The sequence below is a fragment of the Electrophorus electricus genome, chromosome 11 (assembly GCF_013358815.1).
Source record: "Electrophorus electricus isolate fEleEle1 chromosome 11, fEleEle1.pri, whole genome shotgun sequence".
NCBI classification, from domain to species: domain Eukaryota; kingdom Metazoa; phylum Chordata; class Actinopteri; order Gymnotiformes; family Gymnotidae; genus Electrophorus; species Electrophorus electricus.
Window position 1 is genome coordinate 7182134 of NC_049545.1, and position 18718 is coordinate 7200851.

General features: G+C 37.4%; 1 protein-coding gene across 3 annotated transcripts; it reads left to right on the forward strand.

The window, feature by feature from the left end:
• The first annotated feature begins 839 nt into the window (after window positions 1–839).
• Window positions 840–6924, forward strand: chst3a (carbohydrate (chondroitin 6) sulfotransferase 3a). 3 transcript variants are annotated; one of them, XM_035531711.1, is made up of 4 exons: window positions 840–1246; window positions 1703–1745; window positions 4117–4316; window positions 4524–6924. In XM_035531711.1, the coding sequence occupies exons 3-4, from the start codon at window positions 4237–4239 to the stop codon at window positions 5716–5718; spliced, it is 1275 nt and encodes a 424-aa protein (XP_035387604.1). In that variant the 5' UTR covers window positions 840–1246; window positions 1703–1745; window positions 4117–4236; the 3' UTR covers window positions 5719–6924. The 3 variants fall into 3 exon arrangements, with proteins under 3 accessions (XP_035387604.1, XP_035387605.1, XP_026871603.2); XM_035531712.1 differs by lacking the exon at window positions 1703–1745 and having other exon boundaries at window positions 840–938; window positions 1135–1246; XM_027015802.2 differs by lacking the exon at window positions 1703–1745.
• Window positions 6925–18718: the final 11794 nt, after the last annotated feature.

Below are 18718 nucleotides of genomic sequence, written 5' to 3' on the forward strand. Positions count from 1 at the left end.
TGATCTTTTTTCATCCCTGTAAAGTATAGGATGGTTCTCATCTTTCCTGTAGATGGGTTCCATCCTTTTAAGGTATAACTTGCCCACACCTTTTCTAACTTTGTAAAGTAGAGCCTGCATACATCTGTGTATTAAGAAATCATGTCTAAACATACATTAAAACTAAATAAGATCAAAAGGTTTGTGGCTTAGACATTACCACTAGCAGGCCCAGGCCCCATATAATGCCTAATTTTAGGAAACCAATGGTATGAAAACATTGGTGGTTAAGCAAAAAATGGGATTTTAAAATCGATTTATGACAAAACAGTATAGTAGAATCTCTCCAAACTTGAATTGTTTTGGCATTATGGGAAAATTCTGAGAAACAGCTAACCAAAATCAGCCTATATGATATGAATATATTAATTTGCCTAAAGGTAGTATGACTAATATAGATTTATGGTACAGTAGAATTTGGTAATAAATGCACTGGTTATAGCCAAAGGCTCCTACCCTTATGTGGTTGTAGAATTGTTTTGTCATTAAGTGAAAATTTTGAGAAATTGCTATCCATACTGTTGTTATGACCCCGTCTAGGCTGTGAGGGCGTAACAAGGAAAAATAAATGTAAACGGCTAATGGAATGTAAGTTATAAAACGTGCATTCGGGTCAGTTTGGGAGCGTAATCAATTCAGACTAAGATAAAAAGCCTAATAAAAAATGGTAGCTGAACAGAAAATCGAAACTGGACTTGCTGTGTAAATGCCTATGTAAGCGCAGTCCTGATGAACTCCTAAAACAGAACCGTACTTCTGAGCTCTGCCACAAGGGGCTTTTCAACATGTGACGACGTTTCCAGAGTACCACAAACTTTGAGACCACCAAGCCGTTCGACGAAACAGAACAGTCCAGAATCGTTAAAAGACAACATCTCGTTCCGTATAGGCCACGATTAGTATGTTTCATTATGTTTTGTGCCGTCGTATTTTATTCTGTCTGGATACGTAATGTCACGTATTTTTGAACTGCTGACAAAGTTTCATTTACAGTTAATTTAGATAACTTTCTAGTAGGTTGTTCGTTAATCTGAAGACGTTCGTATTGTAATAAGGCAAGTCGTAACTCATACACTCACTCTTTCTGTTGCCGAGTGCCAGTTTTTTTAGTTTTCAAAGACAAAGCAACAGTGTGAAGCGCGACCATGCGGGATGTTGCGGGGCGTGCGAATGACCCCTCCAAGACCACGTAAAGTTTAAAAGAAAGGTATGTCTTCGCTATTACAGACAAAAATGATCAGACCACAATCATTCAATAATTTATCGTCAGTGAGTCACTTTTATGTAGAAATATCTTTAGAGAGTTATTTATATTTTTGGTAAGATACCGTATTATCTTAATGTTAATGGTATACTGTTAGGACTGCCCCTGGTATCCTATCACTAACAATAGTGATATTCTTACATACTTGCTCATATTAATGGAATTTATCACGCGTCTTTTTTAACGTTTCTGAAGTCTGAGGTCTTAACTATTTAGAGAAAAACCTTAGTGTGATTTATTTTCTTAGATGACAAATGGTAGTCATTAGGCTACAAGTGGTAGTAAAAAGACACTCCTGTGGAGTAGTGATTGGACTAAAACTGGCAATGAACCAAAACTGCACATTGTTCACACGGTCTCATTTATCGCTCTCGTCCCGTTACGGTTATAAACTACCAGGAGGACCCTAACGATACTGTGATGTCACCCTACACAAATTAAGGTACCATGAGAAACATTTGTTGCTTTAGCGTAGGGAATAATTATATTCTATTTAGCTGTCTATCATAGTGAATCAAAGCGATGTGTAATGGTGGTCACATTTCGGACCATTAGTTTTTAACCTTGTTATCTTGTATGCTGTAGAGTAAGTTATTCCATAGATAAAGTGAATAAATCTATTATTTTAGACCACTATCCATGCCATTACTTCTGAAAATGTTCATGCTAGATACTATCTATAACTAAATAATATTATTTATTATTCTGGTATAAAATCAGTAGATCAACCCTTGGTGTTGTGCAGTTGTTGTTTACTAATGTTGTTTACTAATGATTGAACTGACATTCAGAAAGCTAATAACTGATGACGCTCACAAACCTTACAAGCTCATTACAGCACACAATTGCTAGTCTTTCTGCCTCCACTACACCACCTCCACCCCAGACCACCTCTGCCACAGCTGCACCGAGTGAGCCCAGGCAGCACCAGTGAGCCTGTCACTGGCGATAGTGGATTTATCTCACTGGAGAACTCCCACTAAACAGTGCCTGTCTCCCAGGAGGCACCATCACGCACTGCTGAACCGCAAAGCGCTCAGTAATGAAACAAGACAAAAACACAGGGCCTAAACACGCTTGCTAGACTCACACAGCTCACACCTCTGCAATACCAATTTTAGTTTCCTCCTCATGCGTCATGTTCCTTGACATAAAATAGCACTAAATTATTTCAGTGAAGCAAACAAAACAGCTTTGCCAAGATATGTCCGTCTGGTTACACCATATAGCCTAGTATCTCAGCTTTGAATGAATACAATTACCCCTTGACCAACCAGTTCACAAACATCAGTCAATAAAAAAATACACAGAGCCTAAAACTCCCTGTGAGGTGTTTTTAAAATATTACACTTTCAGATGAAGTTATTGTCAGATTTTTTTAATCCAGTAATATTGACACAAAGTTATGTAAATAACTGAATTACCATGTTTTTCAGTTTCCCTTGTTACATGTGATGCAACTTTCAGACTGTGAGAGCAGCCATTAATGTAATTTGTATGGGGATGATAAACAGAGTGATGTCCATTTCTGCCTCAGCAGATCATCTGATTTGTCAAATGCTCCAGTGGCTTTTGAATATGTAAAGAGCTCAGCTCAGCCGCTGCTGTTGACAGCTTGATGGCTATGGCATAATAAGCTCACATAATTGGTTTATATTTACTTACAGTGCAAACTATCATTCACTGATGGGCTGAAAATTGTCTTTTCCTAAAAGATATGCTTGTACAGATAATTTTCTTACTTATTAAAATAGTGGAAAGGTTCTGCTTACATTTCATTCCACTGATTGTAGGTTATATATATATATATATATATATATATATATATATATATATATATATATATATATATATATATATATATATATATATATATATATATGTCATATTCTTTTCAAATATATATATTTGACAAGAATATGATGGCTTAATTGCTAGTAATTTTTTGTATAATTTATATATATTTTAAATAAATAATAGAAAAATACTCTAAAAATACTTTATTTAAACTGTTTTAAACACTAAAGAATCTGTTCCAGAGATTCTTTGGGTTGTCCCAAGTTGTGCAAGATGTTTGTGGACCAACTATTTGTGGTACATGAAAGCTAGACTGATCCCCACATAAGACCTTAAAAGAGTAAATAAACATTTGGAGGTTTTGCAACTTCACTGAAAGGGCACTTCAGTGTTTCAGCAAAGATGCCAGAGTCTTGGCTTAGGCAAACATTATAAAAAAAACAGCTTCAGTATGAGCATCTGCAAAGCTAAGGAGGGAGCTTAATATAAGGAGCAGACTTAGAGGAACCTTTGGTTTTCACAAACTACATCTTTTCTAATACAGAAGGCTAAACTCTAGAATTTCCATCAAGACATTCAATGCATTATTGTACATACAAGCATACAAGCTAGAGGCAGTATGCATTGTTCTTCATAATAAGACCTTATAGAGAAATGGTTCCTAGAGAGGTGCTCTGGGATCTGCTGGATATCCTTAGTAACAGTTTTTAAACAAGAGGGAGATGCTGAGACACTGAGACACTGAGTGGTTTTCCACTGCTCACTGCTATGAGTCAGCTGATGATGGTGTCTGGTCTTTATTAGGCATAGAAGAACAAAGCTGAGGTTGTTTTGGTCTACTAACTCTCTGTACTGTGAGCAGTCTAATTTACCTCAAATAGTCAGCTGATTAAATCATTTGTTGCATTTAATGTCATTTATATTCTGTAAATTACTTAAGAGCTATGTTAAAATTATAATAATAATAATAATAATAATAATAATAATTTCAACAGTCTGCTGTCTGCTTTATGCAGGTCATGTCATGACATGAGAAGAACCTGAATGCTGTTTGAGTCAGCATCTTAGGTTTGGCAACAGTGAATATATGCACTTACTGGCTGTGGAGACATTTCCAGACAGAATCCAGTTCAAGAATGAGGAATAAATATGCTATTCTTATTATCTGCATTGTGGCACTTGTCATCATTGAAAAGGAAAACAAAATTATATCAAGGTGAGTTTTTGATTATATTTGATTATAATTTTAGTTTGAAAAAAGTAGAGTTTGTGAATGCAGTAATTCATTTATACAGTTATAAATACTGAGCATAAACTGAGAATAAACCTTACTGAAATATAGAAATAGAACACTCAGCATATGTGAATGTCCTTTTATATGTAGGTCTGAAACCCCTTAATCTTGTTTTGTCTACACTTTCAGAGTGTCTGACAAGCTCACACTCAGACAGACGCTGCAGACTCCCGAGCCTCTATCACTTTACAATGGCTCCAGTACCTCTGTGGCCATGGAGGGTGGGCATGAGATGGGCATGGAGAATGACACACTGTTCTTAGAGCCTGACCACGGAGGCCATAGGCACATCTTGCTGCTGGCCGCCACACGCACTGGCTCCTCATTTGTCGGAGAGTTCTTCAACCAGCTGGGATCTGACATGTTCTACCTCTTTGAGCCGCTGTGGCACGTGGAGCGGATGCTGTCACAGGACACAGGCATCCCCAATGCCACCGAATCATCCCTGGCCTACAGGGATGTGCTCCTGAGCCTCTTCCTGTGTGACTTTTCACTGCTGGAGCGCTTCATCAGCCCGCCGCCCCAAGCCCACATCACCTCGGGTCTGTTCCGGAGAGACTCCAGCATGGCCCTGTGCGAGGAACAGGTGTGCACACCCGTGGTGAAGGATGTGTTTGAGAGGTACCGCTGCAAGGCGCGCCGGTGTGGACCCCTTAACTTGACCTTGGCCTCAGACACCTGCCGGTCCAAGGAGTACAGAGCCATTAAAACAGTCAGAGTTCGGCAACTGGAGACACTTCGCTTGCTAGTGGAGGACCCCAGGCTGGATATCAGGGTAATACAGCTGGTGAGAGACCCCCGTGCCATTTTGGCTTCACGGATGGTGGCCTTTTCCAGTAAGTACCAAACTTGGAAAAGCTGGGCGGCGAATGGAGAGGTGCCCATAGAAGACGAAGAGGTGAAGCGGCTCCAAGGGAACTGTAATCAAATCCGCATGTCTGCTGAGCTGGGTTTGAGTAGGCCAGTTTGGCTGGAAAACCGCTACATGCTAGTGCGCTATGAGGACATTGCCAGGTACCCTATGCAGAAAGCAGCTGAGATGTACAGTTTTACTGGAATCCCATTCACATCACATGCAAGAGAGTGGATCCTTAAAAACACTCATGCATCACAGCTTGCCAGTGGAGTGTACTCGACACAGAAAAACTCCTCAGAACAGGTGGAAAAGTGGCGGTTTAATATGCCCTTCAAATTAGCCCAAGTTGTGCAAGAAGTTTGTGGACCTACAATGGAACTATTTGGGTATAGATTCGCTGATAGTGAACAGACACTGGTTAACAAGTCTGTTACTTTGCTTGAAGAAAAACAATTTAATTTATCATAGATCCTATTTACCTAGTTACTCATTTATGTTTCTCGATTTTTAAGGTACTGCAAATTGAAATTGGAAAAAAATTCTATGTAGTTGTATATTTGAAAATATATATATTGTATATTTGAAAATATATATAAATATATATTTGAATAGATGTATGACACTGGAACACAGATGTTACTGTTGTGTTTTCAGTTCTCAGTTCATTATTTAGCTTTAATCTAACAAAAGTATTTTCAGATAGGTTTGACTAATTAAAATAATGAATGATTCATTCATTGTATTTGCTGCTTCTATTTGAAAAGGGATTATATTTATTCCAGGGTGGTTGGGTGTAGGTGTGTGCATGTATGGTGTGCATGAGGTGGCTGCTTTTAGTCTTTGCAATATACAGAGCCATCTTTTGTCTAGTCTAAGATGTGATTCTGGACAGTGAGTCAGTGAAGGGTTTTAACACAAACCTCTTTTGTGTCTGATGCCTTCATATTTATTTTTTACAAATATTTGGGTTGTTGCCATGGGCAAAGTTTGTTGTTATTTATTTTTTTTTATTTCTAAGCTTAATATAAAAAAGCTACATTTTTAAGCACAATCATTTTTTTTACTGTTTATGATCTCATCAGGTCTTCCCTTGGGAAAGGAAGTAGTTTGTAGAAACAGCTAGCATGAGGGAATCTGAAAGTATGCAGTGTTCTGTACATACAATGGAGGCATTATTTCCCAAAAAGCCAAGACTGAACCAAATTTCTGCACAGGCAAAATAATGGAATGTAATGTTTTTCATGCTATTAGAATTCTGTATAAGTTTCTGTACACAGAGTACAGTGTCATAAGTGAAACTGACAAGAAATAGCATATAGTCATGGTGATATTTAAACAGGTAATTGAAGTAAATACCATTAAAATGAATACTTTTATTACTCTTATGGTATTTACTAAATGTCTGGTATCGACTATGACAGAGCAACAGAAAAAAATCCTTTCACTAAAAGCTGAGAAAATACTGCTAACCAAAACAGAGCTGTTTATTTTTTTCTGTCCCTGTAAAAGAGAGGAGAAATGAGAGAAGAAATGATATCTTCATAGCTTTATAGTTTAAGATGCTAGAGTCACATTCAACTCCTTACAAACAAGATTAAATTAAAATTATGACAGTGAAGATTATAAAGTTAAATAAGAGCATAAAAATAAGAGGAAGGAGGACATAAAGAGCCCAGTCACAGTCACAGTTACAATCTCCACATTGAAGACTGGGTCCCAGTCACAATCTCCACATTGAAGACTGGGTTCCAGTCACAGTCTCCACACTGAAGACTGGGTTCCAGTCACAGTCTCCACACTGAAGACTGGGTTCCAGTCACAATCTCCACACTGAAAACTGGGTTCCAGTCACAATCTCCACACTGAAAACTGGGTCACAGTCACAATCTCCACATTGAAGACTGGGTTCCAGTCACAGTCTCCACACTGAAGACTGGGTTCCAGTCACAATCTCCACACTGAAGACTGCGTCACAGTCACAATCTCCACACTGAAGACTGGGTCCCAGTCACAATCTCCACACTGAAGACTGGGTCCCAGTCACAATCTCCTCACTCAGTCACAGTCCTTAAGTGGTCCAGTTAATATTGAAAAGGGAGACTATATATTTTTTTTATTTGTGAAATTCTAGAGCTATTTTTTGTTTTTTGACTGCAAGCTGAAATATATGTTTTAAACATACCAAACAAATCCCTATACTGATTGAACACTGGATAAGTGTGGCTGGAGCTCACCTTTGCCCAACAGGTTATCTCACTTATCCCACTCACTCACCACTGTAGCTAACAGTAAATGACACATAGAACCATAAATACAGGCTCTAAATGTTTTGTTTATTTTTGCTTGTTTTGTAAACAATGGAATCAAATCACTAGCTATTTTATCTCAAAACAGAGTAAAATATTTATACATGTGAAATCCAAAAGGCAGAATTTCTGTGCATTTATAATGCTATAAATCCGAAGCAAAAGTAACTGCCAATTTCTGATTGTGCCTCAATGTAAATATTCAATGTTTTATTCTCATATTATCTACTGGATAATTTGGATAACTTTCCCTGTCAAACCCATTTCAGTGCTGAATCTATGTTACCAGATCTTTCACTTGGGTTCAGAAATACTAAAGCTGCATGCTGAGCATTATACTGTTCTGCCTGTTCACAACTTCACATTTTTATCAAATTTTTATACTTTGCAAATAAGTTTTACATTACTTTAAAGTACATTAAATTACATTTTAAAAGGTTACATGCAAAATGTGTCCTCTGGAATAATAGAAAATCCGTATGGTAAAAATGTCTCCCCCCCCCAAATGCACCCATGATGTTAATGATTTTAGTCTATTGTAACAGAGAATGTAAATCAGCAAGGAATCATGGTATGGAAAGTTTCCACAAAAATGTAGCCACACCATATAACTCAGTGTGAGCTTGAGTGATACAAACTTTGCTGGACAAACATTATTATGTCTGAACCTTTTTTTCTCTCTTTAGGAACAAAATAAATAGCTTTCATTATTTCTCTATTTCACCTATTAATGGTTATTCTTCATAAAATCACTCAGAATGACCACTGTCCTTGTCAAACATGAACACTTGGAGTACTGGGCAAGAGTCATAAGAAGTCAAAAAATCTATAACTATCTTATTTTCTTTTCCATGGTTGTTTTCCTTAACTTTCGGCTGTCTGTGAATGCATAGTCTGTTATAAGATTGTGTTGTGCTGGCAGGCAAGAAACAGGTCTCCTTGTGTGTGTGTGTGTAGGTCTGTGTTTATGCACATATGTGTGTGACATGTGCTCGCAGGACGAGCCAGCCTCACACACTCCAGACTGCTCTGAGCACACTGAGGCTCACATGGCTGCTCAACGGCCCTTTCATACGGCTGTCCTGCCCACAGCACAAGACCTACCTGTTCACAGCTCAGCAGCTCAGCCAAGCAGCTGCACAGACCCCATCTAGGAGGAAGAGATTCCTGCACACTCCAGTGAACTAAACATTTATAAGTAGTAGATATACTGAAAGGGTCTCATGTAAATGTATTTTTCAACAAAGATATTTATGTTAAATGGGGGAAAACAGCTTGTGTGCAGGAAAGGTTTGACTCTGTGTGTAATAGAAAGTAATGCTATTAGTAATGCTAATATTTTGCTTTGAAATGGCACAGCACTCTGATGTTTAACTGCAGTGCTGTGAGAGAGCTGTCCACAGAGAGGGAGCTAAAGAGTAACACTGCATTGATCAAGAGGGTTGAGGAGCGAGCATTCTCTCAGCCTTAATAACTTATATTAATAACTACATATAGAGAATTTTAGAACTTCATATATATATGGGTGCTTATGTACATATGTACTGCAGTCATCACATCTCGACCGATTTTGCAGTTCTGAGGAAATGGTTACCAAAAATATGCACTCTACCACTAGAGGGCAGTGTTGTTCTGCCTGTCTCCTTTTCAGTTAAAATTCATTAAAACCTGTTTTAATTTTGTTGCTTTTATTTACAGGTTTTAACATCTGATTATGATCCATACAAAAGTATAACATTTTACTGTTTAAGAAGAACAAAATATAGGTAATTACAAAGAAGACTCATATGATTTCAGTATACAGTTGGTTTGAAAACCATGTTTGTATTAGTACTAGTACTACTTCCTGAGTACTGATGTAAGAATGATTCCCTTTTCACAGGATTTGATGTCCAGTCCTAATCCACAGTTATGGCAGACAGGCAAAGCTGACATCCTTCCCTGGCTTTGATGATTAGGCCAATCTAATTCTTAACCACTGTGCACTATTATATAAGACCTACATCCAGTGAGAAGCTGTTTTACTGTTTACAATGGTTATTTGTAAAGGTTAGGTCCAAACCTGATAAAGTAACAAAAAATATCAATAGTGCAACTGTTTTGGCCATGTTTTCATACCTCGTTTTCTTGAACGTGTTACTTCTTCCCAATAATGACCCGGATGGCTATGACCAAAGCTGTCTGCAAACAATTGCTTGTGTGTGATCTCTGAAGAGTGACCTGGTATCACAGGAAAAGGTCCAGTGCCTCTATCTGCAGCTCATGTGGTGAAGAGCACCCAGGCTGCATGGGAGTACGCATGTGAGTCAGCCAAATGCAGCCCTGCTCAAACACGTCCCCTTACATTTCAACTCACTGATACATAAATTACTTGCACTGCTGCTTTGAACTGTGTACAAGGGCGGCAAAAGTCTGTCTCTGAGTGTCTCTCAGTGATCCTGTCCTTTTTATCATTAATACAAACAATCCACAAAATCCACAGATACAGATCGGTAAGCATTGCCATCCTAGAATAAGGAACTAGCACAAACACAGATGTTTAAGGCCTTTGAGATAATTTCTGGCTTTGGTGAAAATATGGATGGTAGTACAAGGTGGTGATTGGCTGGGGTGGGATGAAAACGTTTGTAAGGATAAGCGGCTAATTTGGTGATGAGTGGAAGCAACTTGGCTACGTGGGTCTTGATGGGTGGCACTGGCCGTCCAGTTATATCAGACCTTAGCACTTTCCCAAGCTTTTATGCTCCACCTCTGGACCCTCCTACTAAAAGATACACAGGCAAGACTTTCATGAATATTTCAAACACAGATAACCAACTAAGCACTGAGACACCAGCGATCAAATCAGTCCTGTGCATAGGCTGGTAGCAGAATTAAAGTCTATACTCAACTTTTTTGAATATCTATGTTCAGGGCACCTTTAGTAATAAATATTGCAGAATGCATATTCAAAATCACATTGCCAAAAAGATACATTTTTGCAGTCTGTTAAACAAAACAAAATATGAAATGAAACAACAACAACAACAACAACAAACTAGAATAGTGATTGCCAAATAATTGGTGTTGAGATTATTTAATTTAATTTAGATTCATTTAGAAACATGAAAAGTTATCCTCAAAATACACCGAAGAGTTTAAATATAGCATTCAGTGATATAAAATGTTGCAGTCAATCTATCTTCATTTAGCAATCTTTCATAGTGTTCTTGTACAGGCTCAGATTGACAGTTGTGTCCATAGCAGTGGCCTTTTAATTAAAGTGAGTGAAGTAAAGTGGGAGGCCTGGCAGCCTGGCAGGAAAATGGCATGTCCACTCCATTGTGGTCCTGCATGGGAACAGCAAACTGTCCATCATCTACCTGCTACCTGTGCCATGGTCGGACTCTGCTGTAACGTGAGATGCCTTACATCTGCTTGAAGCTGAACGAGGAGGTGCTCTGCACAGACCCTATCGCTTACACGGGTCTGCACCCACCATTGTGCTGCAGAGCAGCAGCTGTTGTGCACTCAGGAGCAGCGGAGAGGCCTGCCTCTGCTGCCTGGGAGCTCACTTCTACCATGGTGGGCACAAAGACATAAAAATACATGGTATCATGTGCTGTGCCAGAACACAAATAGTTCTACATTCATATGTCACTTGACCTCTTAAGCCATGATGAGACCAGAGGCTCAGCTTGTGCTCTTTAATGGATTGGTAGTTTGAAAATGACAAATTCAAAATAAGTACACATTTAAAAAATAAACAGCAGCAAAAATATTAATGTTTACTGTATAACCTAATTTGACATATCACCATATGTGATGACAAAATGAACCTGGCATAAAGAAGAAAGTAGAATCTTCAGTTTAAGATTAATAAAATCTTAGGGAGTAAATCTTAAAACTTACTGACTTAGTAAAGCTTATGAGCAGTTGACTGCAACATGGTGATGATAACTGAATGCTCAGGGCTGTTCATGAACCAGGAAAAAAGGTCTTCTCTTTCTTCTTTATCTAACTTATTCTGATAACTAAATGCCCTACAGCAACTAATACATGACTGACAAGCAAAACTATTAATTTCTACTCTTTGGAATTAATTCTGCAATATGTGTCTTGTTGAGCCCATTCAAGGCAGACGATTAGGATTAGTGATGGAGAAGACTGCTGTAATGAAAGTTTGATAGGTGTGAGCTGTGAGGAAGATGAGTCTTGAGGGAAGAGTGCCAGCTAACTGGATTAGGTCAGACACACATCATCAAACAGTTTGTATCACTTTTGGCTGTGTAAAAGGTGTCAACACCTTTTACACAGCCATGGCTTACATGACCCAGTAAGCCATTCAACATTTATAAGGCATTGAAAAATGATCTGCTGATTCCGTTGAAGGCTTTCCTGGTTTGATTTCCAAAATGTATGTAGATGCAGTATGAGTATCTAAGGCAATGGCAAGCCCATGTACCACTGTACTGATTTTTTCTGGGAGAATAAAGTGGAGAAACATGCGCACTAGATATTAGTTTAGGCATTAGAAGATATTACTTTTTATCAGTATCAGAATGTACCAGTGGAATTTCTCAGCTGTATGGCCCAGTGAGGACAACACATTGCACCCATAAATAATACATATTTTATTTGTAAATGGCCAAAGTGTCATAGTATCTGTAAAGGGCTTGTATACGGTGACCTGTCAGTCACTCGATTGGAAGTGCCATCTCGGGTTGCCTGAACTATGATTAGTCAGTTCTCGATTAGTTGTTCTGCTCCTGCAATATTCATGTTCTCTGAAACAGATATCATAACAATGTTTTTTTTCTCTTGTGTGAATGTGAGAGGGAATCCCACCATGGTCACTCTGAGAGCATGTCTATTAGCTTAGCAAAAAAAACTATTGCATTTTTAATAATTCAACCATTGGCTTATTTATAATTCAGTAGAATCAAGAGTAAGAGGTGGAGTTCTTTTCTTGAATAGGTGAGCAAATTAAATGGTCTGGAAAGCCTAAGGTTATTAACCCTTCTCAGACATAGTCTTCTCTCATCCTGGGCATTATAATGTGTACCAGCTCTCCAAGGTGTGAGTTTGAGGACTTTTGCAGAAAAAAAAGAATTTGGGCAGTTTTTATTTAATAAATTACATAAATTACACTAGATCACCCCTTCTGGCGGTTGCTTCTGTTCCATGTTGGAAATGTTGACAGACTGTATTGTGTGCTCCCCTTCAGCATAGCAGCTCTTGAACAGATTTATTTTCAAGCTCAGATTCCTCCCAAATTAGTTTGTACATTGACACACACACACACACACACACACCTATATATATATATATATATATATATATATATATATATATATATATATATATATATATATATATATATATATATATATATATATATATATATATATATATATATATATATATATTTCACTGTGCAAGTCAGAAAGTTCTGTGACACATTATACATCACCTAGTCTATTTCCCAGTTTTACAGGCTTTGGTATCCATCTCAGTGAAACTCGTGAATGCTTTAATTAAGGGGGGAATACACTGGCAGGGTTTCAGGGAAATTTCCTAATACAAAAATAAAAGCTTCTAACTCATTACCTTTTCTTACAATAATTGTCATGTTTATAAAGATTTTATTTCTATTCTCTTACAAAAATACAACAGGCATTATAAGTAGAGCAATACAAGACCTGCACATTTTTCCCCCCAAAATAGGCAGTTTCTCTGACCTTGGTTCTTTTGTTTTACCTTTTACACACCACACATACACACGTACTTTTTTCCCAGATACTCAGTAACCAGCATAAGCAGAACTATCCATCTATTCCCATCAGTAAGACAGCGGGGCCTCAGCTCAGCCTAGCCTGAGAGAGAGAGAGAGGCCACATATCTCAGGACTTCTACTGTTTACATTGCCTCAGGTCATACAGGGGACCAACCCAGACGAAGACCCCTCCTGACTCTGTCTTTATAAAAAATGGAGCCCAGTTCTATCAGATTCTGCCTCTGAAATATCTGAATTTTCATTCAGAGAGATGAAGCCAGGGGTGTTTTTAAGTTTCTTAGTCTCTCAAGTGAATTCTTCACCAATTTCTATGTAGTCAGCAACAGATATTTATTTCATGGTTATCAATCACAGTTCACTGACAGCAGGCCTGGGCTACTGTTCCCCTTGTCCCCTCTTGATGACACAGCAATCACATATAAAGAAAGGAATCATGCTAAATATATAAATATATAATTTAAGCTTTTTGTTATTATTTTGCATTTTTAAAACATGACATGAATGAATCATCATTTGAATTGTTGGTTTCTTTAACAAAGACAAAGAGAAAAAGCTTAATCCTTAACAATAATAATTTGCTCATGATAACATCATTGCTACAATACAATGCATGCACAGCTGAATTTTGATTCCTAAACTGATTCCAATATATTGATAAAAGCATTCCAGTAACCAGATACACTCATGGAAAATAACAACATTCAAGGAGGATTGTTATGGAAACAAAAATTGTATTCTGCATTCTAGTTCTCTTGGGAAGAAGATAGGTTTCTATCTTCTAGCCATACCCACAAACAGACTTGCACCTTGACTGTAGGTGTCCACTTTTCACTCTGTGATTGATGGCAGTATTCCCAGTGAATAGTTGCCAGTTTGAACTTTCGTTCTTAATACCAGTGTCAACAGTGCATCTCTGCTTCCCTGCCTGGTGTTTTAGCCCTGAGGAGACACCTAACCAAATTCCAGCTTCGCTGCTTATAAACAGTGTAATCTCTCAGTCTCTCACACAGCAAATAAACAGAGTATGCAGTTAAAACCAGGCAACTCAATATCCTACTTCCTTCCTTTGTGCATAGTTGACAGGCATTAGTGGGGCTTGGCTAAAATAAAAATAAAAGGTAACATATTTTACAGGCAACAAGACGAAAGTGGCCACTTTGTGGGGACAGATGAAAGGTTAAGTGCACTGAGCCTCAGTTTTGTCAAAAGGACTTTAGAAAAATTGTGGAAATCTGCATTGAGAGTTTCAGTTAGCTTATGTTATCCTCAGCATAAATCTTGAAGATCACAAAAGGCCTGTTGATATGATGATCTCTACAAATTCAGTATATCTGGAAAAAGTTTCAAAATAAAAATTCACACACATGCATGTACACACACACACACACACACACACACACACACACACACACACACACACAAGTAATATTTCTAATCAGTTGTAATTGACATATTTCTAATCATTAATAAAATATTTCATAGAATAAATATAAAACTGATAATAAAACATTTACTCCACAGAACAAATGATTATTATCTAAATACAAAGTAGAATACTTTTAAAATGGTTTGAAAGTGTTACAGTCCAATAAAGTATTACTGGTTTAGTGCTTCGTACTACCTCCTGATGGCAGTACTTACTAGGATATTTCCTGCACTAAATCATTTACAGATTGTATAAATGTTTTTAATTTATTTATTTCACTAAAATGACTAAATCCTCTCTACAACATAGGCTACTGTCAGAAACAATGAAAATACAATGGACTACCAAACAGAATTACCATCACTATTAGAGAATTATTGTACCTACAAAAGATGCTTCTCGCTGGTCCTTAATGGGTGGACCTTGTGTCTTCTCTTTGATAATTTTTGGTTAGTACACTAACATGCCATATACTGGAATACACTGAACAGATTAAGATATCTGTGTAGGACAAAGGATTGAGATACAGTATAAAAGTATATAATGTAAAAGTACTGAACAAATTTTATGAGATGTCCAGTACAATAAAATGGATAACTCTAAATTTTATGGTAGTATGGAAGGAGCGGTTAACAAATGCGCGATGAGTGTTTAGAATGGGATGGGGTGAGTGTGCTCTGGGAGATCCTCTCCCCTCCAAGCCCCTAAGGGGCAGCAGAAGACTGCACAATGACACCTCTTCCTGGCTGTCCCTGAGCCTCCCTATGCCATTGCCAGCCTCTATTCACATTCAACACATAACCTACTGGTGATTCACAAGGCTCATCTATAGATCAGAGTAACACTAGCGATTAGTACCCAAGGCTGAAGTTCAGTGCATGTTTTGGGCATGGTTAATGTCACATCGTTTAGAATGCTGAGGCTAGCTCTTTGCTGAAGGCATTATTGCAGTCGATGGAGCAACCTGGGTGAAATAGGGTATTCTCTAGCAGGTGTATGTCATCAAAAACATTAAACCAACAATACAAATGCACAATGGACTATGACTTTGTTCTTAAATTTACTTCAGCCTATGATTTGTTTAATATCTTTAAAGTATTCTTTATGATTTTATCTTCATGATTTGTAATTATTTCAAAATTCTTAAATCTAAAAAAATAGAAACACTACACTGATTACTCCTGTTGCATATATGGTTGTATGCACAGAATAATGCCTTTTTGAGCATTTAATGCTGTTTAATCAACTACAAAAGGTAGAAATAAACAAGAAATGCATATCAGCAGATGTATATTTAAAATATAAATATATATATTTTATATATAAAATATATATAATATTTGATATTGTATATATATATATATATATATATATATATATTTTGAATCAAAAGCCTATTTTATATTATATATATATATATATATATATATATATATATATATATATATATATATATATATATAAAATATAAAATAGGCTTTTGATTCAAAATTTATCTAAAATATAAACTTGGCCTTTTGGTATTTGACTAGCAGTCAGAAGGTTGCCAGTTCAAGCCCAACCACTGCCAGGTTGCCACTGTTGGGCCCCTAACAAAGGCTCAACCCTCAATTGCTCAAGCTGTGTTCAGTAAGAAAGATACATTTCTAGAGTGTGCTTGAAAAACCGAGCATTTGTCTCTTGTTATAAAAAAAAAACCAGCAAGCAAACAAACAAACAAACAAAAATACTTATCTGAAATACACAGTTAGGGATAAAAGATCCTTTCAGATACATGTGTTTTTGTACATTACCTTGTGTAATGTGTGGGATGCCCAGGTAAGCTGGCATGTACACACACACACACACACACACACACACACACACACACACACACACACACACACACACACACACACATACACAAAATAGCTATTCCAAACACACAACAGAGACTTTCCCATTCTTTCAGCAAACTCGATTAAGTGAAGGGGGCAGATGTGGAGTTGTGTGTGTGGGCCCAGTACAAAGGCAGAAAGGAGCACTGCAGTTCAAGGCTATCATGTGAATTGTTTTTCATATGAAAAATGGAATGAGTCAGAAGTTTTGCGATAAGTGACAAAGCAGGCAGTGCCTCAAATTCCACTGCGGGATGCAACACAATTTAATAAAGAGAGGAGGTCTTGAGAGGAAAAAGTGTGACGTGAAGGTTAGCTGGAGGTCTCTCGCTAGATGAAAGTGGGAACTCTCTCTCCCACTGCTGTCAGCACTTTTTAATGTGAACTTTGCGATTGATTGGCAGGCCTGGCCAGGTTTTCCCCCAAACTTTCCCAGCCTGTATGTCGGCTCCTCCCGTCCAACACTCGCGCTATGCTAGTACTCCCTTTTCCACCAGAGGCTTTCACTGAAATTCTAACCATTAAAAAGGCAAAGAGTCATGGTACTAATTTAGAAAAATTTGCACACTGCAAATATTTACAACTGTCATATTCCAATTATATCAATGGAAAGAAAAAACTATAAAATATAAAAGATAATGATACAAATAATTTAAATTAGTATCAAGTGTCAGAATGGTCAAATTCCAAATGAAAATTCAGAAACATATCATAATGATGAATATCTTGCTCCTTATTCATTGTTGTAACTGATCTCTGACTACATCACATTTACTGGAATAATTAGACCAACACTCCAAGCGGTTTTGTGCAGTAAGCCCACCCTTAACTTTTACATGGAATATCACTGGAGTTAAGCTGCGACCTTTGTCTACAGAGCAATATAAAAAATGTCAGAACAAAAATTGAAAGACACACAATGCTCATTTCACATAAAGGTCAGAAATTCAATCACACTGCCCTAAAGGATTTCACTAATAAAGTATGTACAGGCAACACTAGTTTCTGACTTTATAATGATTCGCTGGTTCGTACACTATCACTTTTTCAACAAGCTCCTTTTTGTTATTGATTAACCCAAATACCTTGAAGTAAGAGAAAGGAATCTATGACATACAATTATCTATGACATAAAACTTTCAAACTCTTTCTGTGTTTTATGCAAAATGTGTCAAAACTCTCTAAACTCTCTAACTTAGGTTTAGTGTCATCATAATTTATTCATCTTAACTTCAGACTTCAGGCACATTTACCAAGATAGGTTCAGAACTCGAATACTATCAGACTATCAAAATCCTCAAAGGAAACAGTCTTAAAGACAAATAACTTACTTCACTCACATACTTGCACGCACACACACACACACACACACACACACACACACACACACACACACACACACACACACACACACGCACACACACGCACACAAATGATTTTAAGGGCTTTACAGACAGCTAAAAGCTTGTGGACAAGATGTAAGATACAATATATTTTGTTCAGTGTATCACAGTTTTTGAAGGTGTTCCAAAACATAAAGCGAAATGTCATAGATATCTTGTTCATTGCAAATCTTGAAGACTGTTAAACTCATAGAAGCCTACAGTTATATAGCTATAGTAAGACTGGTGTATATTAAATACTGCATAAATAAGAGTGTTTCAGAGACACATAGAAGTGAGAGGGAGAAAAATAATATGCAAACACATAGATGGCTGAGGCAAGAGAGTGAAAAGAGGGGAAGAACTGAACTTGAGCCGAAACAAACGGCCTCGTTAATGCACTGTCACAGATTTCATTAGCCAGTCTGACCAAGGTGGCGGCGCTATAAATCAGAGAATGAGGGGGAAAGAGAGAGAGAGAAAGAGAGAGAGAGAAAGAGTGAGCACACAATGGCAAATGTACAATGGCAAACAAATGCTTCAAGGGCAGATCTTAAAAAGTGGTTCATTTGTGCAAGAAAAAAACAATAAAATAATAACATGTAAACATTTAAGGGAAAAACACTTCTTGTTCTCATTTTAATGGGAACAGCAGAGCTGGATCTGTGGACCCGCTCTAAGCTTCTTTTACAGTAAGTTAG

What these genes read in the sequence shown, in the direction of transcription:
- chst3a (XM_035531711.1), top strand. Translation starts at nt 4,237, where the DNA reads ATGAGGAATAAATATGCTATTCTTATTATCTGCATTGTGGCACTTGTC. An exon ending in GAAAACAAAATTATATCAAG is followed by an intron (nt 4,317 to 4,523) that starts GTGAGTTTTTGA and finishes CTACACTTTCAG; the next exon opens with AGTGTCTGACAAGCTCACAC.